Source organism: Prionailurus bengalensis, chromosome D3, assembly GCF_016509475.1.
Source record: "Prionailurus bengalensis isolate Pbe53 chromosome D3, Fcat_Pben_1.1_paternal_pri, whole genome shotgun sequence".
Taxonomy (NCBI): domain Eukaryota; kingdom Metazoa; phylum Chordata; class Mammalia; order Carnivora; family Felidae; genus Prionailurus; species Prionailurus bengalensis.
In genome coordinates, this window is record NC_057356.1 from 75,670,863 (window position 1) to 75,696,755 (window position 25,893).

Consider the following 25,893-nt stretch of genomic DNA (forward strand, 5'->3'; position numbering starts at 1 on the left):
AATCCAGGTTCTACATGGTCAGCTATTATGAGCGGAATCACAGAATAGCCGTTGGAGCTCGCCACGGTTCAGTGGCCCTGTACGACATCCGGACTGGAAAATGTCAGGTAAATAAATCATTGCGACTTCCTCTCCATAAAGTGTGGAAGTTATTGAAAGGAGTGGGAGACTAGCGCTTCACCAGTTGACATGCTGAGCTGCTGGAACATTATGGATAATGCCAAAGGGATCAATAGTTTAATGAAGGACTCAGAGAATATAGAGCCCTACTGTCTTTATTCACTGGCGACAAAGGGCGGCCACAGATGGGTTCCTAACAGAGCCCAGAGAAAGGTGGTCCTGCTCACCAGCTCTTTGGCGGTAAATCTCTTCTTTCAAACAGAGTTTTCTGATTCTCCTATTTTTGCCATGTGTTGTCTGAGAAACTCTGGATGATACATTATTTTGATTAATAACTAACCAAAAATTAATTTCCCAAGTGAAACCAGATATTTGGCGATTATAAGACAACATTCCAGCCAGAGTTTAAGAGAAGAAGAAAACCACAACAGCATTGAGTGTGGCTCTATAAAAGTGAGACTGATGAGATAATATATTATTTTTTATACTTTTATAACTCCTTGTATACTTTTATAACACTTTATTGCTGATGAAGAATCGTTCATGATTTCGTTTTTCATCTCGATCACTGGATTCTCAAAATGTGCCAGTTGGTTAGACAGGGCACACCTGGCCCTGCTCTAGATAGAGGTGAATCAAAACTCTGAGACTTTAAATCTCTTTATCCCAGAGATCATACTATTAGCAAATGGCAAAACCAAGGCTAAGCTCCCCGGTGATTATGGTAAATTTATAGTGCTCATTGATAAATAGTTCCAAGTCATAATTTCTTATGTTTCATTGTAGCATTTATCAATGCTGATCTATTCCACCATATTAGGAATTATATTCAACTGTATTAGGAATTTCAGCTGTATTATGAAGAAATTCATAAGGCTATAGCTAAAATTTTAAACTGCCTCTTAAATTTAATCAGCATTTAATTTATTCTCCAAAAGCTTCCCTGGTTGCTTTTCATGAAACCGTAGTTCTAAGAAATGGTAACAGATGTTGGGGGGGGGGGTGGGAGTTTCAGGGTCAGACAAATTTAGGGGAGACGACTGGAATGTTGAACACTTTTTTTTTTAAGTTTTTTAAAATTTTTATTTATATTGAGAAAGATATAGCGAGCAAGCGGGGGAGGGGCGGAGAGAGAGACAGAATACCAAGCAGTATATTTAGTACATTTAGACATTTTGGTGCCCCCATGATGTTTTTTCTACTTAGCTTCTTGATACCCCAAATGATCATTAGTGTTGTATGATTGAATAACGGTTACCTCCCAGCTCTGTATGAAAGTAAAGGTTACCCTTTCTTCTAATCACTCAGAACATGAAAACGAAGCTAAATCTCTAAACTCAGTCTTCACTGCTTTAGCCAGTGACCAGTTATATCCAGTGACAATGACACTTCGGGGATTCTCATAACTCTTTCATGGTGTCAGTGTTGTGGTATTTGAAATCAGTGAGTCAACAGTTGAAACAGAATACACAAGTATAGTTGTCATGTTCAGAAATGATGTCTTCTTAGGAATGAATCCAAGGACTAGGAGTTTTGAACTGGGAATATGCAGTAACGCATTTCTTGAATTAGCTCTCCGCATCAGGTAACACAGAGAGGGGGACGGTTTCCCTAGCATGAGCGAAGACACAGAGATATGACATAAAACATGTAGAGAGGATAACTAGAAAGTTCACTAGACTCTAAGGGTAGGGTTCTGATTTTGCAGAACAGTAAGGCTTATATAACCACTATACAGGGAGAGTCACAGCTGATGGGAAGATGTGCTGTGACCTGGGCGGGGTACCAGACTCTGAGGGGACATCCACGGGCCCAGTGGAAGCAGAGGACCCACGCCTGTGAGGGAGTGGAGGAGGAACGTGTAGGGTCCCTGTCATTGTCACTCCGTTGCTTGGTAAAGGATAAAACAGAAACACTAAGTCCCTGTCCCTTACCTTTTGGCATTGGCTGCTGCTGTTTTGTGTTTGTTTTTGTTTTTTTAAGTCCATTTTCTCTCGACTTGTTCTCCCCAAACATAATGGAAGATTATACAAAGCCACAGAATAAATATGCATATCTGTCTGGAGCATGAATTTGACTTCAGTGTACCTCTTGCCCAGATCTGCCTGCCCCGTTTCAGTAAATGTTCTACTGGGACACAACCACACTGGTTGCTTGGGCGACTTGCTCGTTGTCTGTGTTGCTGTCGCACTGCAAGAGCGGAACTGGGTTGTTGTAGCCACTGAAGACCATATACTGTATAGTCCGCAAAGCCGAAAATATTTACTAGCTGGCCCTTTACAGAAAAAGCTTGCTGACCTGCGCCTTGGCTAACTGAGGAGGGAGGGTTAAGTCATGTAACTGCCAAGACAGTGGAAACACTGGACTGTAATACATCAGAGAAGAATAATTAGAAACCATGTGGCTTGAAGCCCATCACCACTTACGCGTCTCATAACCTCATGGAAGTTTCTTAACCTCTCCGAGCTGAAGTTTCCCTGCCGCCAGCGGTGATAGAAATAGTGCCTGTTACTGTGAGAAGTAAATCGTGTAGTTGATGTGAAATTCTTAGCATGGTGCCCGCCAGGCCGTTAGTTTAGTAAGTGCTGGTTGTTGTCATAATATTCACAGAAACTTGGAAACCCATCCCGTTGCAGTTAAGTTGCATTAACTTTAGACAACACGCAAGGTCACTTGAAACATCAGGGTGTTTGTGGACTCTGGGGCTAGTTCACACTCCTCGCTGGTGGACCAGGGAAGCAGAGCGCCAGAGGCCATGCGTGGATTTCCTTCCGAAAGGCAGCGCTTGCCGGTGGTGTTAGGCCGACTCTCGTGGTGTGAGGCCGACTCTTGGCTGACGACGGAAATCAGAACTTTGATGCTAAAAATCCTGCTGTGGTGCTGACTACGTTTTTACCTGACAAGCGCTAGCAAGTGAGGAATATACCTGACTCGACTTTTGCTTAATTAAAGAAAAAGAAACGTACCTCCCTAGGAAGTACTTAAATTTTGTTGGTAGGCAGCGTTCTCGATAAGCAGGCTAACGAAGTTCCGTGGATGCTTAGAGCTACAGGTTTGTGTGTGGTTAAATCAGCGATGAAAATCCTCCCTCTGGCAATATCTGCCTTTGGTTTGGCAGACTTGATATTATGTCTCACTGACTCGCCAATCTTTTTGAGACACATGCTTTGTGATAAATAACTGCTGGCTCCGTGCCAGTTTCTCCGAGGTACCTGTTAGCTAGTTTCCCTCAGGAAGTTCTCACGGTGTCACTTGGACGTATCTGATCCACTCGGGTAAATCCAGATACTCACTTTCTTTGGCCATAGTGTTAGAAAAAAGGCAGTGACCTGTGGCAGAAAGTATGACAGAAATCATCTAAATCTTATAAGAATTTTATTATGGAAAAGTTTAAGTTCCTTCAAGAACTCATTTTTGGAAAAAAAAAAAAACACCTCTTTTTTTGAAGCTCATTTTTTAGTGTCTAGAACACAGTGGATGGGGGTGCCTGGGTGACTCAGTTGGTTAAGCAGCCGACTTCAGCTCAGGTCATGATCTCACGGTTCATGAGTTCGAGCCCCGCGTCGGGCTCTGTGCTGATGGCGTGGAGCCCGGAACCTGTTTCGGATTCTGTGTCTCCGTCTCTCTCTCTGCCCTTCCCCCACTTGTACTCTGTCTCTCTCTCTCTCTCTCTCTCTCTCTCTCTCTCTCAAAAACAAACATTAAAAAAAATTTTTTAAAAAGAACATAGTGGATGCGTAATAAAATACATGTTGATCAAATAAAACACGATGAGTCTTAGGAGTAAAAAATATAGTAAGAAACATTGTATGACGTGGTAAATAAAAATAAAGTATCCTTAATTATATTAAAAATGTATTTGTAATCTTAGGCATAATTATATCCTGGTATGTCAGAAACCCTCCCTCCCTCCTTCCTCTACTTGTTGTTTCTAAGGGATATCGGATAGGATATTTTTTCAGAAATAGCCCAGAGAACCTCTTTGTTATGAGTCATGAAAAGTACCTGTATGTGTCTTGGTGAATCCCTCTTTACCGACTCCTTTTAAAAAATGCATTTTGTAATCCTTTCTGTAGCTACTATTTGCTCCTGTCCTTTCTCTCACTAGTGTACATATTGAGTGACTGGCCTGTAGCTCCTCCTTTGCCCCACACCTTCTAGCTTCCACCTTTGCAGAGCCGCTGAAACCACATACTCAGACATCACTGGGGTTCTCTGGTCCACACCAGGACCAAGGGGTCCCTCTTCTCACATTCTGTCTTTTGACTTCCACAGCTCTATCACTTATCTTGATTTTTCATTTTACTGTAGCCTTAGCTGGTTTTCTTAATGTCTTGCGGTATCCTAATGTTAATTTTTTATATATATAAATTTTTAAATATTTATTTATTTTGAGACAGGTGGGGCAGAGAGAGAGGGAGGGAGAATGAGTTCTAAGCAGGCACTGAACTGTCAGCATGCCCAACATGGAGCTTGAGCTCACAAACCATGAGATCATGATCTGAGCCAAAACCAAGAGCCAGACGTGTAACCAACTGAGCCAGTCAGATGCCCCCAACCCCTAATGTTACTTCTTATTGCTCTACTGCCCAGAGCCTGAGTTTCTTCACTCACCTGTTCTTTTTCCTGACTTTGGCTAAGAATCCATACATTATCATTGACTCTTCCTCTTAGCAGGTGAGACAGATCAGGTCTACAGCCTGGGCTCAGCCTAAACTCCAGCCCTACGGCTTTTATCTGCTAGACATTTCCATTTCGCTTCTTGTCATTGTTTCAGATTCAGTGTTTTAGAAAATCTCTCCAAGGCTACATTCTACCTGCTTCTTTCCTAACCTGCCTTTTTCTGTTAAGGTCCCAATTATATAATGATATCACAATTCCTATTCCTTGTCCTTCACCCATTCATACCCAGTCACTGAGCTCAGTCAACTTTTCTTAGCAATATACCTGAAATCTACCTTTTCTTCTGCTAACAACCTAAATTAGGCCCTTGACCTGTGCTTCAAGGTCTTTGAAATTCTGGCCTTGATTGTCATACATAATCCCCCCCTCCTCTGAGCTCCGTTTTATTCAATAACACTGTGCCGTGCTGTCCCCTGTCTTGGTCCTCTCCCAGGGTACGTAGGAAAACATTCAAAAATATCTGTAGGATGATCTGTTGCAAACACAGTAAAGATTTCAAGAAACGCCCCTTTCCCATTACACTTCTCTTTAGATTATATTGAAATGTCTGATTTCACTGAATATATACAGGTGTACTGTTGCTGTATATTTATAGGTGAAGTGCTGCTGGTTAACAAAAATGCTGAGGATAATCCACATTAACATAATGAAAATTGGCCCTGTTTTCATTAACGTTTCTATCGAAATTTATTTTCCTTTGACCTGCCTTTGAATTCCTTACACCCCCATAAATCTATATGGCCTTCTCAAATTCTTTACTTCTACCATATTTCTGGTTTGGATAAATTATAATTATTTCTTTAATAGCATTTGTGACCTGCCAAATTTGATATTAAAATTAATTAGCAAGTTATATATCTATGTCTAATAGCAGTATTAGAGCAGATTCTGGAGGCAGACTGACTTGGGTTTGAATCCTTGCTCAGCCCTTATTAGCTTTGTGGCCTGAGCAAGGTACTTAAATTCTTTATGCTTTAGGGTTTTTATTTTTTGCCTATAAAATGGACATAATAACTCTCATAACATTGTGTTGTAAAGATTAAAAGAATATATATAAAGCAAACGTCAGCCAATAGTAAGGGCTTAAAAACTGTTACCATCATAATTATTATTTAGTCATTAGTTAAATAATCAGCCTCATTCTGTTCACTCCTGCTGTTGTACGTTAAACTTCATACCAAGTAAATCTATTACAATTTCTTTCTTACGATCTTCTTTGCTGCTGTTTCCAGGACTACTTGATTAATCTTGCAAGTAGAGTGAATGGAATATCAAGCCAAGTAATTAGCAGATTTCACCATTTGACTGATCTGTCCTCATCCATTTATGTTTAATAGTTGTTCTTTTGTTTATCCTGATTTTCCATACCATTAATCTGTTGTCCTACTGATATACTTTTTTTCAATGATTTTTTAAAAATCATTACAAATACTACTTTTAGTGTTACTGCTATATAAGAATCTTCTCAAGTAAAGTAATTTTAGGCCAATTTTTAAATATACTATTCTCAGCTGCCAGCATAGCTCAGTTTTTGGCCCATCTGATTGCATGTGTTTAAAGTCTTCTATTAATCACCACTGGATTTGTTTTTAAGAACTTTATTACTATGTAATTTTCCACATCTGTTTTCTTCATCCTTTTTAAGATATAAAAGATGAAGTCAGTAATTCAGCCATTTGATTATTATTATTTTCAGTTTCTCACTTGTTAGCATAATTTTTTTGTAGTTTCTCTCGGTTTCAACAGGAGTGGTTGTGAGTGTTCTCATTCTCCCTCATTTGCATATGATGTGTTCCTTATCCCTTTGTTACTTATCTATTGAAATTCAGTCTAGTTCATTTATAAACTTAACCTTTTTATGTAAACCACAAGCCATTTTTATGATCCATAGGTGGGTGGCTGCTTTCATAACTCAAAAGAAAACTGTCGTTAGAATCTTAACTAGTTTTTATTAGGTCTAAAGTTGGTGTAAAATTTTTTATTCTGCTTCATCTCTGGATCTGGCAGGCTATAGCCAATGCCTGATTCAGTTTCTTCTTTTTGCCAGCATGAAGCTTTCCGTAAGTTTTTTTTTTTTTCCTCTCTCTGACAGAAGTATTTTGTTTTCTTTTTTCTTTTTTTTTTACTTTTTTTTTTATTTAATTTTTTTAAACTTACATCCAAATTAGTTAATATATAGTGCAACAGTGATTTCAGGAGTAGATTCCTTAATGCCCCTTACCCGTTTAGCCCATCCTCCCTCCCACACTTCCTCCAATAACCTTCTGTTTGTTCTCCATATTTATGAGTCTCTTATGCTTTGTCCCCCTCCCTGTTTTTATATTATTTTTGTTTCCCTTCCCTTATGTTCATCTGTTTTGTCTCATAAGTCCTCATATGAGTGAACTCATATGATACCGGTCTTTCTCTGACTAATTTCACTTAGCATAATACCCTCCAGTTCCATCCACGTAGCTGCAAATGGCAAGATTTCATTCTTTTTGATTGTCAAGTAATACTCCATTGTATATATATCCCACATCTTCTTTATCCATTCATCCATCGATGGACATTTGGGCTCTTTCCATACTTTGGCTATTGTTGATAGTGCTGCTCTAAACATGGGGGTGCACATGCCCCTTCGAAACAGCACACTTGTATCCCTTGGATAAATACCTAGTAGTGCAATTGCTGGGTCGTAGGGTAGTTCTATTTTTAGTTTTTTGAGGAATCTCCATACTGTTTTCCACAGTGGCTGCACCAACTTGCATTCCCAAGTATTTTGTTTTCTTTGACAATAATCTGCTGATACCTAGCCAGTCAGAATTGAGTAATTTGGATAATTTCCATCCTCTCCTTGAGAAGTCTAGATACAGTGTTTGAATGATTAGCATTTACATGAGAACAACAGAAGAGGAAGATGTGTGGCAGCTGGTGAAAGAGGAAGTCTACCTGCTTTTTTCTCTGGCATTCCATTTTTTCCCAAATGGATTATATTGATTGCTTCTTTCAATTATAAATGTAATTCGTGTTCATTTAAAAAATAACCTGAAGCAGTAACAAAATATTTAAAGCGGAAAGTTAAAGTCTACTGTTACCTGTAGTTTAGAGTTAATTCCTGTTTTAGCTGTTTGAATACTTTGAGTCTTGTTTCTGTAATATACAAATAATATTATTCCCTCCCTCTTCCCCAGTATAATAGATTCCTGCAGCCTGCTTTTTTTTGTACTTAACAATGTTTTATCTCTTCCTGTGAGTCTGTATATCTCCTTCAATAATAGCAAGTATGTAATGAATGCCTACTTTTAGCTGTAAATAAAACAGGCATACTGCCCTCAACTAGCTTCTGTTCTAGTGAGAGGAGAGGAGACAAGTAAGAAACTAACAAGGAAATATCAGGTAGTGGTAGGATAATGCAGTGGGATGACTGGGTACCGCTTTAGGGACTCAGGGGTGAGCACATTGAGGGGATGGCATTTAACCTCAGACTGTGTCACCATCTAGAAGAAGGGCATTATAAGGAGCAGGTAGTATAGAGAGTAAGAACATTGAAAAGTTTGGGGAACAGAGAAAAGGCAAGCGCAGAGGGCACTGATTTTGTGAGCAAGTGGAAGATAGATTTGAGATGGCATGAGATAGGAAAGGAAGAATTCCAATCCAGAAGGCCAAGGTGGGGATCTCAGATTTTATTCTAGTATGATGAAATGCCTTCAGCAAATTTTAAGCAGGGAAATTATATGATCTGTATTTTAAAATTATTTTGTATTTGTTGTTTTTGGAAGGCTTTTGTTCTTTATTTCACAACATTGGATTCATAGGAAATACACTACTCTGCAAGTTAAAAAAAAAATCTTAGTGCATCATAGCTAGAATTCCCAGGTGACAAACATTAATCTAGCATGTTCCTTATAAAATGTAAAATACTTTATATTTTTAATGTAAAATACTTCAAGAAAACTGTTTTTCTATTGATGAAATATTCAAATTGAATCCAGCTTTGCGTTCTTACAAACAAGGATGCAGTAAACATCTTTGAATATATGTCTTTATACACCAATACTTTTCTCTCTGTAAGATAGGTTCTAAAAATTGGAATCGGTGTGATCCATTTTTATTTTAAAAGATTGATTGCTTGCTGCTGAGGTGGGAGTCGAGTTGTTGCAGTGGGAACGGAGAAAAGTGGAAAGACGAAGGAGAGCCACCAGGTTTTGGTGATTGTTCACATGTACGTGCGGTGTGGGGCTGTTAAGGGGGAGGCGGGGGTGAAACAGAAGAATTCAGGGTGATCCAGGTGTGAGCCATGAGCAGCTCTTACAGATGGATTATGATGCCGTAACAACCGGGAGAAAAGCAGGCTGGGAGTAGGAATGAAGTTCAGGACGTCAGCATTGGACACATTAAGTGCAAAGGGCTGTTTTAATTGGTTTGGATGACTGCATAGTATTCCAAAACACAGATGTAGGAGATGCCGTTGACCAGTCCTCTGTCAATTAACATTTAAGCTCTCTACCCTGCCTTTCTCACCATTACAAACAGTGTTGCATTGAATGGCCTAATTTATATAACTTTTCATGCCTATCTGATATGTTAGAGTAAATTCCTGGTTGTAGAGTACTAAGTCAGAAGATTTCTGCATCTGATTGCCAGAATGCTCTGAAACTTGAAACTGCCCACAGTTGATGGGCATTAGTTTTTCACACCCTCCCTAATATTCCTGTGAATAACAAACAGAATGACTCTTGAACCACAATTATTCTTATAAAAAATGAAACCTCACAGTTTGTGTGTTTTGGCTCTTGTATTTGTCATCCTATTCAACAGACAATTTATCCATTTATTGAGGAGTTATCATTCATCTTATCTTTTAAAGTATGATACAAAAATAAAGTTAAAATTAAAAAATTTTATGATGGCTCTTCTCTGTACCAGATACCATATTATAAGCAAGATGGCAACAAAATAAATACGAACTGTTCCTACCCTCAAGGAGTTTATGATTTGGTATGTAAGATAAGACATAAGCCCATAATTGAAATACTGTGATCATGCTTTCTAGCAGGGCAATCTAGAATGCTGTGGGAGAACATAAGAGGCACGCTAGCCCAGACTTGCTTAGGAATCTCAGGAGAATGGTCTGGAAGGGTTCTCTAAAGGAGAGGGCATCTGAATTGAGCCATTAGCAATTAGAAAAGAGGAAAGGGAAGGGACATGCCAGGCAGAAGGCATAATTCTGCATAATTTACAACATCTGCAAAGCCCAGAGGAAGAAGAAAGCTTAAGGGAAGCTTGCTTATGAAAAGCCAAAAGCTTTGTCCCAGATTATGTGAATGGTTCACGTTATGGCAATTTTCAGATTAGCATTACACCTGGAATTGCATAAATCTTATGTGAAAACAGTTTTTCCAGTAGATCAGTAGAGACACCCTTTATCTGTGACTTATTAAATACTAAGTCAGTAACAGATTTTGTAAAGTTATATGCTGTTAGCAAAGTGTTAAAGTAACAACTGAATGCTGGCTTTCTCCATAAATAATATTTTATTTCCATAAAAGAATATTTTTCCATAAATAATATTTTTAAAAAGGGGCTTGGCAAGATATGAAAATGTTTTCAGCATGAGATTTAAAGCACTCTAATGAAAATAAACCATATAATTCTCTCTAATACGTTTAATTTTGGCAAGCAGTCTAAGGCTACTATATATCAAAAGAAAGCTAATATTCAAGACTTAACAAAACTGTCAGCAACCATACCTATATTAATAGAAGTTTGGAAAACAGTATGTTCTTCTCTCTAAAAATAACAAAGATTTTACTAGTAGTTAGAAAGAGCTATGGACCTTAGGGATCTGGTGGACAGTAAGATTGATGTTTCTTTAAGGCAGAGTTTTGAAGCTTCGGGCACAGTTTTCACTGAGCAGAAGTCTATAACGCTTATACATCAAGGGCACTTATGTGGTGATTGCAAAAATTGCAGTGACAATTGACTACAGTACTTAGTCAGACTGTGACATTTTAGGTATTTTCTTCCTGCTCTTTTCAGCAGCTGGTTTTATGGCAGGTGCAACCAGAAATATGGCATCGGGGGTGATAGTAAGATGAATGGTTGGGGAAGACAATGGCTTCCCGACACCGTGTTGAAGAATTACCTAACAAGCTTCCTGTTTTGAAAGTGAAATGTTATTTAGAGAAGAATCTCTAGGAAGAGAAACAGATATCTGGAGCAGTGCTTGAAATCAGGCCATCATTTATTCTGGAAGTTTAAACATTTTTGAAGAATATTTTGAACTGACTGTGTGTGTTTCTGTTGTTTATCTCCTCTGATCACTCGCTGAGTATTTCTTATATCTGTGTTACACTTTGAATGGTGGCATTCAGGATTTTTGCACCAAGAAGGAAAATTAAAATACTTGGTAATATCTGTAGTTGGAAATACATCAGTCAGAGAATTCTGTTTACAAGCCCAGCAGAGTTGTTACAAGCATTTCAACATCCTTGCACAAGCTTAGACTAAAGTTTATTTTTAATCTCAAATTCACGTTTTATCTACATTTCTAAATGCCATTCAGTTTCCTTGCTAGCTGTCTCTTTTTCCTCTTAACACATTAAAAAAAAAATGAAAGTGCACATGTGTATGTATATATGTATGTGTGTTCAGGTATTTAGATATCCCATGTATACTTAGGTATATAAAATTAGAAAATATTAGGTGAGTCACAGATCATTGAATTCATTCTGGATGCATTGCTTTGTAGTCTTTGTATCCACTCTTGATATATCAGGTACTTAGAACAAGGACTGGCATGTAGTAACCATTCAATAAATGTGATCCATAAGTACTCTAAAACACATATGAGGACATGCCTCTATAGCTCATGATAGGTTCTGAATAGATGTTGATGATTTAAATGAGCTTTCTGTCAAAATTTGGTAGCTCCTATCTTAAATAGAGCTCCTGATGGAGTTCACATCTGAGTGGGGGAGGTCAGAGGAGGTACATAAAAGCCCCTGGATCTAGCAGAGTCAGCCCCAGAAGTTGCTCAGTTAATCAAAAATGTTGCTCAAGTGTGGAATCATGTAAAATGATATGTATCTTAAACATTTCATTTTAATTTAAATCCTGTCAAGATAATTTTATTTTTCTTCTCTTGATGTGAGACCAACGCTTTTCCTTTCTATAATTGGACCACTGATTATAGTTCTAGAACATTCTTCCTGAGCCATGCCATCTTCTGTTTAAGTAAGTTGAGAAATTAAAGATACATGTAAAGCAGTCTCAGAGTATCAGAGACGCCTGGGTGGCTCAGTCAGTTAAGCATCCGACTTCGACTTCGGCACAGGTCATGACTTCACCATTCCCAAGTTCGAGCCCCACGTCAGGCTCTGTGCTGACAGCTCAGAGCCTGAAGCCTATTTCGGATTCTGTGTCTCTCTCTCTGTCTCTGCCCCACCCCCACTCATGCGCGCACGTGTGCTCTCTCTCCCTCTCTCTCTCTCTCTCTCTCAAAAATAAACATTAAAAAAAATTTTTTTTAAGCAGTCTCAGAGTATAATCCTAGATGTTTATACTTTGCCTGGTTTTGTGCATTTGTCTCACACCTAATTTCATGAGTGTGTCTATGTGTGTGTCCTTCTAGAGCCATCTTCCCCTGGTATTTTATGATTTCATCTGATATTTAATTCAACTGCCTATTTACGTTGACAAGCACAACTAGCATGGCTTTGGTTAACTCCAGGTCAAAGAGCGCCCACCTCTGGGGAGCAGTGGTGAGTGAGCCTGTTGACTGCTGGCATTCCTCAGGGAGTGGGCATCAGGATGCTTTACAGAGGGAATAGAGTGTATTGGTTAATGCCAAGAGTGAGTAAAGTCAAGGTCATTTGAGAGACATTCTGTTGCACGGTGCCCAGAAGTATTTACGTGACACTATGGAATGCAGAAGGGAATGAATGACCACTCCTGTGGGCGAGGTATTTCCAACCCAGCAGAGATGACAGAGATGAAACGAGTGAGTGCAATCAAGGGTTTCGGTGCCACCACAGAGGGTGACAGACCACAAGGTAGGAAAGGGTGAGTCCCGTGGAGGTAGGAAACAAGAACAGCAAAAGGTTCCTGAAGAAGGTGACATTTGAGTTGCATCTTGAGTAGCTGTTCCGTAGGCACACGTGGAGGAAGAAAACTTCTCGGAGAGAGGATGAAACATCAGTAGTAGTGCAGAGGCATTGTTTAGCTTATGTGCATCCCAGGAACTTTAGGGTTTGGGCTGTGCTGGGAGCAGAGGCTGCCTGCAAGGGAGTGTGGAAGTGAGAAGGGAAGAGAGAGAAAGCCAGCGGGGAGGAGGGGTGACATGGTGGGAGGCCTTTCCTCGATGGATTGCTCCATAGTTTCAGTGTCATAGGTCAGCAGAGACAAACTCAGAAGCCTACACAGGTAAGGCAGGGAGCATGAATTAATAGAACAAAGTAAGCCCACTTGGTTTACCTTTCATTTTTCCATGGTTGATAGCACTTTTCCAAAGAATGTTTATCATTTTTTTTAAGAGCGGGTTTGTTTATTTATTTTGAGAGAGAGCATGTGCAGGTAGAGGAGGGGTAGAGGGAGGGCCAGAGAGAGAGAGAATCTTAAGCAGGCTCCATGCCCCCGCGCAGAGCCCAAATGCAGAGCTCGAGCTCACAACTGTGAGATCATGATGTGAGTCGAAGGACGCTTAGCCGACTGAGCCACCCAGGCGCCCCAGAAATGTGTATCTTTTTAACACTACTCTCTGGAAAACAGCAGTGTAAGCCTTTAGTAAAATGCTACGGGCTATTATCCTTGAACAGTAGGGATAGAACTGGGAGGGGGGGCTGCTGTGGCGCCTGTGTAGACAGATCGGCTGCAGCTCAGTTCCTGTCAGTGGTGCCGTGTGGAATTGTGGACCTAGTGTTGCCTTATCTTCTGATTTTTCAAGAGGGCTGAAAATACAGATTTTTATTTAAAACTCTCCCAGTTTTTCAATGCCAGTGACTAATCTAAATGTCTTTAGAGTCAGTACTATGCTGAATGCATAGTGGCACATCCAGAGGGACCGTCGGAAGGGTTTGAAGCAGAGGCAACCGGGTCACATACTCCATTTTGGAAGTTCGCGGCTACAGAGGATGAAATGAAGAAAGTTTGTTCTGTGAGGCCTCAGTGAAGGTTCAGGCAACAGTTGATCGGGACTTAAAGGGAATCTGTGGTGGCCAAATGAAGAGAAGGGGTAGGAAGCATGATAGAGAATAAGTAGATTCTGATAAGGCTTAAAATACAGTATCTACCCTTCTCAAAGTCAGCATATATAGTATATACACTTAAGTTTATATACTAAATTACAATATAAAGTGATGCCATAATGAAAAAGTAAAAGCCACATTTTCTGGGAAAAAAAATTTAGAAAGGGATGGGCTGTGTATAAACTGGTGGAGAAGATAGTCATGTAAGATAAAGATTTAGGAGGTATCTGGCCCAGTTGGAGCACGTGGCCCTTAATCTCGGGGTTGAGGGTTTGAGCCCCATGTTGGGTGTGGAGATTACTTTAAAATCTTTAAAAAAAAAAAAAGATTTAGGTTAGGCATAGAGAGGAATTTCTAAAGTAAAGGACTTGTGGAATTGTTGGAAATATTTAATAGATATTTCATCTACAAAGTAATAGCAGCCACAAAAGATGATTTATTTTTTTTAATGTTTATTCATTTTTGAGAGAGAGAGAGCGCGCGCAAGCGAGCACTTGTGAGTCAGGAGAGAGGTAGGGAAAGAGGGAGACACAGAATCCAAAGCAGGCTCCAGGCTCCAGGCTGTCAGCACAGAGCCCTACCTGGGGCTTGAACTCACAAACTGTGAGATCATGACATGAGCCGAAGTTGGATGCTTAACCGACTGAGCCACCCAGGCAACCCAAAAGAGGCCTTAATTTAAAGAACTTACTATTTTGTATAAGAAGACATCCAGAAGTAGCTGGTAAAGTGAGCAGCTCAGTGGTATGGTCAGGGACCCCAGTCTTTCCGTCTCTCTGTTTTGCTGCATTCGGTGCGTTGGTCTTAGGCTAGACGGCCACCACAGACCTAACCACCTATGCAGAGAATACCATCCAGAGGCAGTAAGGAGAAACTTTTAAAGTAAATACCCACCCTGAGAAAACCTTGTGTCTCAATTGACCAGAATTGTATCACATGCCCATTTTTAAACCTGTTGCTGGCAAAGTAAACAGAATTCTCATGACTGACTAATTGAAATTCATCCCTGAGATAACAAGAAGGCTATCATCCTCCCTGAGCACAGGGTTTTAGTCTTAGGAAGGCAACCAACCTCTTTAAACGAGTGTCCTTACCTGTAAAATGGGAATAATTTTAGGTCTTCTTGAGGATTAGTTGAGCTAACGTATGTAAGATATTTAGTGTCATGACATTTTAAGTGTTCAGGAAATGGTGGTGGTTGAGATGGCTAATAGTCATCTTTGAAGGTTCGAGTTTCTGAGCTCGAAAGAGACTTTAGTCTTGTTTTAGGAATAAAATTCTTGGGGCTCCTGGGCAGCTCAGTCGGTTAAGCGTCTGACTTTGGCTCAGGTCATGGTCTCACGGTTCATGAGTTCAAGCCCTGAGTTGGGCTCTGTGCTGACAGCTCAGAGCCTGGAGACTGCTTTGGATTCTGTGTCTCCCTCTCTCTCTCTGTCCCTTCCCTGCTTGTATCTGTCTCTGTCTCTCTCTCAAAAATAAATGAACATTAAAAAAAAGTTTAAGAATAAAATTCTTGAGGAGTGTGTGGGTAGCTCAGTCAGTTGGGCATCTGACTCTTGGTTTCAGTTCAGGTCATGATCTTATGGTCTGTGGGTTTGAGCCCCACGTCGGGCTCTGCACTGGCAGTGTGAAGTCTGTTTGGGATATTCTCTCTCTCTCTCTCTCTCTCTCTCTCTCTCTCTTTCCCTGCCTCCCCCCCCTCCTTCCCTCCCCCTTCCTTGCTCTCTCTCTCGCTCTCCCTCTCTCTCAAAATAAATATAAATAAACTTTAAAAAAAAAAAGAGAGAAAGAACTCTTGAGTCACCTGGCTGGCTTAGTCGGTAAAGCATATGACTCTTGATCTCAGAGTCATGAGTTCAAGCCCTGCCCCACATTGGGGGGTAGAGTTTACTTTAAAAAAATAAATAAATAGATAAAAAAATTTTTTTTAATTTAAAAGAATAAAACTCTTAATAGGAAACATTTTAAAACGAGCTGGACTAATATAAAATTACCCTAAAAGAATCAACTTTCCCTTTTATTCCTGTAGGAACAATGAGCTGGGATAAAAAAGTACAGGATAAGCCTCAAGAGATCTGGTGCTGTTCTTTCCTATGTACTGTCCAAAGTAAGGGCCCTTCCCTTCACTGCACTGGAAGGAGAAGATTGCTCTTGATTACCTCACACTGCCCCTCCCTCCTCCCAGCTCAGCTGACTTGTGCTCCTGCTTCCAACTGCTGCTAAGCACTTGAAGACAGTAGGTGCTTAGACATAATTCTCATTTATTCGAATGTTTCACTACTTAGGTAATTCTGCCGTTCCCCAAAGTTGCATCTTAATGGAGAATATTCATTAATACCTTGAAAGGCCCTGAAACGTCCTTTAAAAGGAATTTCAGGAGCAAGTCAACATTCGTGTAAGCCCACCACACCAAATTAGAAGCTGCTTTCTCACATATACAAGAGTGGCCCTTTGTAGGAGAAGGCCAGCCAGCTCCCATAAGCCTCTTGAATTTCTCTGGGCGAACCCACCAGCATATGGCATTGTTTCTGTGTTGCTGTAATTTATGTAAATGCGTTGTCAGAGATGAATTAAAACTTATAGTTGTAAATCTACAAGGACACAGCTGTAACTCACACAGATTTATCACTTGTGGACGCGTATATCAAGCCTCTGGAATTACTGCCCCTACCGTAGACAGAGGTTAAAGAAGAAGGTAACAGCTTACATGCCATTATACATATACAGCAGTTTGTCATTCATCGGTGGTGGTAGGAATACAAAATATAGCAGGTGGACCGTCCTTCACCCAACACCATCTAATCGACAAATTGCGGTGAGAATGCCGAAAGAGAGATCACCAGATGACGAGTCAGAAAACTTCGCCTCACATCCAGTCACTAACTCTGTCACTCAGACTTTTCCAAGCCTGCGTTTACTTGGGCTCAGACTGCTTTTCAAAAACCTGTTAATACCACCTCCGGCGTGCTCTGCATGGTTTTTGCGAGGTGGCCGTACGTTCATTCATTCATTCAACAAATGTTTATTGAGTGCCTACTGTATGCTACTCACTTGTTTTAGGCTGAGAGAAATAATGGAGGCCAGCATCCTTATTTTGTGCCAAAAAGCTAAGTGAGGTCAGAAAGATGAGGTGCTTTACAGAGGATGTGAAAGAGCTTTTGGAAAATTGTGAAATGCATACAAGGGGAAATCATTATTAATTGTAAGACAAAGGCAGTATCTCCTTTATATTATGTGTGTGCTTAGTTCTCCTGATGTTTACACCTGCCTTGGAGTTCCTTTTATATATAACTTCACTCGCATTGTTTTAGCATTGTTCTTCCTAAACCAGGTGACGTATCAGAATCACATAGGAAATTTCAAACTGGATTTTCCCTACCTCAGACCTCTGAATGAGAATCTCTAAGGCAGGACCCTAGATGTCTACATTTTTATAGAATACTGGCAAGTAGTTCTAAGGCAGACTGGAGTTGAGAACCTCTAGGTTTACTGACTGAAATGGCAGATTATATGAGGAACAAAAAATATGTGAATTATTGTGAATTAATATTTTAAGTCCAAGGGTCTGTAAAATTAATTTTAAAAAATTAAAACTTGCATCATATAGACTAAAATGGAGACTTAGGATGGCCTTAGTGGAATTTGATTTGGGTGGGAGGTATCACCATGGAAAAGGCAGTGTAGCAATATTAAAGGTTTAGGGGAGAAAAACCAGTCATAATCTGCCCCCCGCAAAGATTTTACACTTATATATTGCTTATTCACATGTATAGCAACTTGTAGATGTTTGTAGTCATGGTCTATATTTCCCTATATTTGCTTTGAAATATAACATAAAATTATAATATTTTAGTTTATGAGGTTTTAGTTAACTCCTTTCTGTGTAGAAATTTCTCTTATCATCTTGAGCTGAGCTGAGGCCAGAATCCCTAGATTTTCATATTGCATTTGAGAATTTTCCTGTTACATTAGGCCATCCCACTCTGACAGAACATTAAGCAGCTACTCTTAGGTACACGGATAGCCTCATTTTCTCCCCACAGTGCCCTTTTTGATGACTTTTCTGTTCTTCAAATTACAACAGAAGGGAGCCCCTACCAGATAAAATCACTAACTGAAAGTGTACTTACGGAAATCATCAATATCTTATTAACCCCTTATAGCTTTGCCCCTAATTGGGAGTTTTCTCCAGTTACTCCAGTACAACACACAATTCAAGAGTTTTCTGTCTCTGGATAACTCTCATGATATAGTAGGATCTTTTCTCTTGCAGCATCCATTCAAATAATTTATTAATTTAGTTGATTTTAAGAATTTACTGTGTATCAGCTACTATTGTCCGTGCTGCAAACTACTGAAATAATATATTTCTATTTAATGGTTATGAGGAAACTAATGCCTCCTCTAGAAATAGAAGTTCATTCTTAGCTACCTTGCTTTTCTAAGTGGTGAATCCAGTGAAATTCCCAGGATGAGTCACTTCCACGTATGGGGAAAACACTCACTAAGCATTTAGTTTGTCAGTATGTCCTTAATAATATACTAAAAGGAATTATATATCAAGAAGATTTTATAGCAGAGCAACAAGAGACAAGACTAGGCCAGAGCTAGGTCACAGAGGCCCTTGTGTCATGATGAGAAGTTGTGGTATTATCCTAAATGTAGTGGGAAACTATTAAGGGTTCTAAGCAAGTGACTTGATCTGATTTAACTGGTGTGTGGGGAATGAATTGAAGGAAGACAAAAGCAGAAATGGGAAGACCACTTACAAGGCCATCCAAAGGTATTTCAGGCTAGAGATGACAACAGTCTAGACTGGAGGGAGGATCGTGAAGATAGAGAAAAATGAACCGATTTGAGATGAATTTGAGAGAGCGAAGTTTTGAGGATGATTTCTAGGTTTTGGTTTGAGCAACTGCATAGCTAGGGAACACTGGAAGAGGAGCAGATTCGTGGAATAAGGAGTGGTAGACAATTAATTGTGTTTTATGCTAATTTTGAGGAGCCTAGTAAACATTCACGTGGAGCTGTTACATGGCTTTAGAGACAAACAAGTAGACATCATTGATACGTTCATGCGTTTACAGCCACGGCTGTGGACAAACAGACCGTGATAAGAGAAAATTGGATAGAGTGAGAAGGGATGGGACAAAGTCCTAAAAAAAGGTCACCATTTAGGGATGAGATGGAAGAGGTGCATCTTGCAAAAGCATGAGAATGGGTGGTTGGAGGGCATGAAGAAAATCAGAAGACTGTTGTGTCTTAGATACCAAAAGAGGACAGTGTCTCATGGAGGAAAAGCTACTGAAAGATCAAGAAAGGTAAAAATTACTTGAAGCCCATCAGATTTGGCAACAGAAGGTCACTGGTGACTCTAAAAAGTAGCGTCAGTGCCGTGGTGGGGCTGGAAGCCTGAAGGCAGTGATGCCATGAGCAGCCAGGCTTGCGTAGACCACTCTTTCAAGAAGCTTGGTTGGAAAAACGAGAGAGAAGAGATATAGCGAGGAATAAATGTGACATCAAGAGAGTTTTGCTTTTCAAGATGTTTCTCTTTTTTTAATGTACTATAGAATATTTGACATTTTAAGGGTAACACCTGATCCATGGTTTACCCAAGTGAAACATTTAGCAGTAAGAAAGGGTTTAAAACAGGTATGAAAGATGCTGTTTTGGATTGACTATGGAGAAAACACTCCTACATGTTTAATGCCAACCTAGAGAGAACACAGGTGGCATGAGATCTATGCTAATGAGAAACGAAAGACCATTCAGACAGGCCTTTGAAGCCACAGACTAAGACGAAGAGCAATACCTTCGTATCTAACTTTAATAAGGGACATTTGCCCAGGGATTTCAGAGACATGTTACTAATTTGGTGGATTTCAAAAGCATACAGCTTCTGAGTATTCTTAAATGAAATTATTCAATAATCCTGTGCCTCTAGGATTAAAGGGTCTATGTTTTCTCTAAGGATGGAGCGCTATTGGCTATATATTTGACTTACCAAATATATTTAATATAAAGATAGCATGGCCGTAGCATTCTTTTCATATTAGTGAGAAGGGTTTCATTTTGATAAGCATAGTTTTTAGAGGTTTTCTCTTAATTTTCTCCAGACAAGAGAGGTAGGTTCAGGGTTCAGTTTGCGTTTCTGAATTTCCACCAAGAAGATGCAGGTGGCCTCATAGGCTTGAGCTGGTTTTTTTTTTTTTTTCTTATCGTTTAGCCATCTCACCAAAGAAAGAGCTTCACTCTGATTTTTCACCTTTTCCATAAAGCAAATAGAGAGCTGTTTACAACAGCCTTTGTCTGGCTTTGGCATTGATTTTAAATCACCTGGATTGATCATGTGGTTATGGGACTTTAGAAAATCCCACCAAACACCAAAGCCTCTAAACACAATTAGAATTGAGGGGTTTTTGATCTGCTAGCATAATGTCTATAGGAGTCCATTTTAAATTATCTTTAACTTCTGCTCAGGTTAGGTGGGAAAAAGCACTGTCCTAATGCATGGTGTCTGGGGTTTTGTAGATGCTCTCAAGCACGTAGAAACGTTCCTAGTTTTCAAAATGAGGAAGCAGCTAAAATCTGTCTTGGAGTGTTTCACTGCCTAGGCAGTTTCCTCAGCCAATGAGAGGAAGATATGCAAATCAGCCAGCTGTCCGGTCACACACTCCTGGTTCGCAGGACCACGCAGGACTCAGGCAAGCTGATCTCAACCAGATTTGACAAAGAGGTGGAAGGTCTAAAATGAAATAGGTCAACACAGATTCTCTAATAATAGGTAGATGTGAAGGGACGAAGAGGGATCCCACAGGAAAGCTGCTTTCTAAAGACTGCTGATATCCCTGCTTTTCATTTCAGATTTCTCCTCATCAGTGGCACCTGTGTCTGAACCTTCTTATCTGCTGACGAAACACTTCCTATTTTCCATTAATTACCTTTTAGATTATTTCTAGAAGATCAGTGTCTAACAAAGTAAATATTTATAAGGATTCAAACTACTTTAAGCAACCGACTTTGCCTTTCTTATGGGAGGTATTTTTCTAAGGCTTGTTATAGTACCTCAATTTTGTTGTCATGGTGACTAGATAATAGAATACAACTTTTCAAAAATGAAAACCTGCTTTTAACCAGATCCTTCCAACCAAGTAGTCATAAATATAGAGTTTAGAGTGGACAATTTATGCTCAATTTCTCTCCTAGCTAAAATCAAAATTTACTTTACAGATATCCGCTTTCAATAATTAAACACACACACACACACACACACACACACACACACACACACAGTAAACTCCCTGCCAGTCTCCTAATAGTAAAACATAGTAAGCACCAACAAAGACATTGTTGTTTTTGAATCCATATTCTTTCTAGTTAAAAAACACATGTGCCCAGAATCATCATAATTTTGGAGTATTGTTATGGTAGCGCCTTAATAAACAATATACTGTTTTCCTCAATACCTGTACATAATTGTCAGTGGATAAAGAAAAAGAAACAGGAAAGTCTCTTGTCAATAGCCTGAAAAAATAACATTCTTTTGAAGTGTGATTAAAATCCTGTAAGAGATCAGTGCTTTGTTTCCTAAATTCACTCACAAGACATTTTACACAATTGTTGTTTTTCTTTTTTAATATTCTTTTGATGTTATAACAATAGAAACATATTGCAATCATTCCTATAACATTATGTTGGAGGAATGTTTACAGTATTTCATGCTTGAGCTAGTGCACATTTTAATGCTTAAAGATGTTATTTTATCTGTTAGAAAAAAAAGCATTGATTGCAAAAAAAAAAAAAAAGGAAAGAAAGAAAGAAAGAAAGAAAGCTCAAAATGCTTTCCACTATGCTTTTTCTTCCAGCAGATTTTCTCCATGTTTCAAGAAAGATGGCTTTACATAGTAACTTAGAAATAACACCTAATGATTAACAGAATGATGGATGTGACGAATCACCTTTTTCTTGAGAAATAATAAATCAACATATTCCTACCCATAAATTTTTACTGAAAAATGAAATATTAGCAGCATATATTTAACGAGGTGTCAGATACACTGTCGACCAAATGTTGCCCTCATAACCAGTAGACTACCTTAAAATGTAAAACCAGTTACATTTTTTTATTACAACTAAAGTAATTCAAATATAATTTATAATTTTCTAAATTTAGTAGACTTTTACTCCTTGTTTTTACTCTTCTAATCATAAGCATGGACATGATCTGCTTGAGCATTATCAATATTAGACCCCAAAGTTAAGCAAATAAAACCTCCTGATGTAGAGGTTTTTACTCATGAAATTTTTAGTTAGGCTTTAATTTTAGGATTATAAACTGAAATATTCAAAAGAGTTGCCCTTTTTATACTTAAGTGGTTCCCCCTGGCCCCTGTTTAGGTAGCATTTTTTTTCCCCTTGCTCTGGTTTTATTTTTAGGCAGTCTTTATATTGAATTCTGTTTGGATTTTCTGGAAGCTTATTTGAAGGGTGAATTTGTGAATACAAATTGATTGTTAGTTGCACAGCAAGTTTGCTTTATTTCCATTTTGGGGGTGTTTTTCCTTGAGTAGCCATAGTGTATGATGGGAAGTGGAGCAGGGCAGTGTCCTTCCCCTGGCTGTATTGATTTGCCCTTCAGCTGTGTGCAGTGCAGAGAGAACCTCAGGCCTTGTTGTTGATTATCTACACAGTGTCTCTGGGAGCATTATTGACCCATTGCCGCTGACTGCCTGTGGCTCTTGATTTTTCACACCGTCTCCATGACACTCATAATAAAACATACTATCTTATTGCAACTCAGCTCTGGGAGCCAACTGATTCAGCCGTAGAATACCACAGTGTTTCTAGAGAACATTTATTGTATGTGGGGTAAAGTGTTGTAGCAATTTTAGGATTCTGTCTTGTATAGTTTTAATAGCTACCTCTAAAGCAAGATTCCACACACACTATTACATTTTTATTGTTTTAAGAAAGCCAATACTAGCTTTGCCTGTATTGTTAACAGGAAAATTTGCCTTATTAGTACAAAATTAATTTTAGAACATTGACATAATGAAAGGAATATTCTGTTTTAACATTAGGCTTGACGTGTGGCTATAATATTCATTTTCAAAACTAAATTTTGAAATATATTACAAGGATTATGCTATAACTTGTACTACAGTAAATGATAGTTTTTTTTTTCAGATTTCTGATTGTATTTGAATAACACGCTCCTAATTTACTATTTCCAATGTATTCTCCAAAGTACATTTTAACTTCCGATAGGGTATCAAGTTATAAGAAATGACATAACATCTTTCTTCTTAGTTATCTTGGAAGACTTTTTAAAATTTAGGCTGTAATTAGTAGAAAATGGATTTCTTTGAGCATATTTGTTTTGTATTGGAGGTTTCATATTTTTTGAGATAACAGATTATTTTAATTTTTATTTCCTGTTTTATCCCAATCCACAGTTAGCATTAACAATTCCTTAGTATCCTTAGTGTTGATTGGTAGTGTAGTGTTTCAAGAAAACTCCCAGAGATCCTGAGAAATAGGTTTTGATTCTGTTAGTACAGAGAGAATAAAATGAACGTGTTTCTTAAAGATACTTTAAATGGTTTAACCCACTGTAAGTACTGTTATGAATATAAATGGTAAAATAGTTCAGAAGAAAACAATTACTTTTGCCAGAAGTATCTGGACATTTTTATAGAAAAGATAAGTCAAAGCAAGAGTTTCAGGTTAGGTTAATATTGTTGGCCACATTTTATTAAAGTTGTTTAAGAGTGTTTTCATTAGTCAGAACAAACTAAAATTTTTTAACAAGGCTATTTTTAATAAATTCAGATTGGGAACCTTATAATAAAGCTAATTTATATTCATATGCGTCCAGTTTCACAAATTCCCTGAATTAGAGGATCTTTCAAAAATGTTTGCCATAAAACTGCTTAACAGTATGTTCAAATTAATAGTGGCTTACCACTGGAAAAATGTTAGTTTGTTTAAAGTTCAGTGAGCTTTGCCTTTTAATTTTTTAACATTTCGAAAGCATAATTCATTTGCATGGGTGGATTTAGTTTGTGTTTTCTTGTTTTATCAAATCTAAATGTATGTATGCTTTTTAAAATACCAAATTGTCATAAAATAAGAGCTTTTCAAGTAAAGTTTTTAGCAAGTATTGTTTTGGGCTGGTGGAGGCATAGAGCACGGCCTCAGTAGACTGCCTCCGACAGCGCACAAAACCCCGAGCAACTAAGTTGTCTCTAATTAGAGCTGTGTTGTTTCTCAGCTCATTTATTTTGGGTTTATGGCCATTGATGTAAATAGAAGCCGATGACGGAAAATCAGAGGAAAAGCATCCCGCTTCTCATCCCTCCAAATGAGGGATGTATTCTATAAAATTAAAAAATTAATTCTCCATGATTCTTCATTCCACACCTTAGTGAGTGTTTGGACATGTGATGAGGAGCCACATGATAGAATCTCTCCGACTCTCAAACAGAGGCGTTTTTCAAATCTGGGTACCCAGGCTTAGGCAATATTTCATTCACCTCCGGGTGGCGGGGAAGAACAGAGTACATTGGACCCATTGTTATGCAAGCAGTGGTCGTCCACAGCCAACTTTTACTTATGTGGATTTAACACCCACAGTAGGGCAGGTTTGAATTCTGTGTTGGAGTCAAGTATCAAGTTTACAGTAAACCTTGGTCACCATGGTTTTTCACCCTCCCACCTGATGGTTTTTGATAGCTTGAGGTTTGTGTTCCACTTAAGCCGGAGTATTTCAGTGTGCCTTTGGGCATTCAGACCACTTTAAAGTGTACATAAGGCTTCCTCTAACCAAGTCATAGTTATCAGGTACTGCAAAGGTTAAGCCTTATCATCAGCACCAAAAAAAAAAAAAAAAAAAAAAAAAGGTGAGGTTTCATCAAAAACTTCCATCCTCACAACCTTTCGACCACAATTTGATGATTATTATTGATTATTTCACAGCCTTTCACTCACGCTCTGCCACTGCGGCCAGCCCTGATATACAGATAGGGCTGCAGTCCAGCTAAAATAAGACTCCATCTTGATAATGGACTGAGATGAGATACTGTTATTTGATAAAGATAATTGATGTTTCACAGTGAATTGGAAAGCAGCTTCAAGTGCACCGTATTTGGAGCTATATTCTATCCACAAATATGGCAGTGGTTTATAAAAATAGAACAAAAGAACTAAAGCTAAATATTTGGATGTGGCTCATTTAGAACAATTGGTGCTGTGGTTTTGTTTTATTTTGTTTTGATGTTTGATTATTTAAAGTTCCACTCGGGGGGGGGGGGTAAAAATTGGAAGGGGCATATCGTGTTATTTTTCCTCTCCTGTTTCAGGTTAGTTTGTTAAAATCTTACATGGCATGGGTGTTATTGATCAGCTCCCTAGCAGACCTAATACCTAAATTCTGTGTTTGGATTATGATGAATCACTGTCACACATAAACTGGGTATCTTAGGTCAGAGTTAAATTTCACGTTATCATTAATTTCGCGAACATTTTACATGCTGTATGAAAACACAATTTAAATTATTGATCATCAACATCATGTCTCATGGCAAAGGCACTTCGAATAATCTGGGAATGCAGGTTGGGCTTCTCATTTATTATTAACAGATTTCTCCAAATATAATATATAACTCACTGTATGTGTTTGTTCATCATGCTCCCCTTCCGCCACCAGGTTTAAGTTGATTAAGGTATCATTCGTCTTAGGTACTGTTCATCCGATTTCTTTTTGTCTTATCACCTTCGTAACCCCTAATTAAGCAATAAGGCTTGACAGGGAGTATGGTTATCATGAGATAATGACACCCCAAGTGTGTTGTGAGGCACAAGG

General features: G+C 38.8%; 1 protein-coding gene across 9 annotated transcripts in view; it reads left to right on the forward strand.

Moving 5' to 3' along the window:
• WDR7 (WD repeat domain 7) overlaps positions 1–25,893 on the forward strand; it is a 360,496-nt gene that overhangs the window by 287,250 nt on the left and 47,353 nt on the right. For all 9 annotated transcript variants that reach the window (XM_043558949.1, XM_043558946.1, XM_043558954.1 and 6 more), the window contains one exon: positions 8–107. In XM_043558949.1, coding sequence (XP_043414884.1) covers positions 8–107 — 100 coding nt within the window. The remainder of the gene's footprint in view (positions 1–7; positions 108–25,893) is intronic.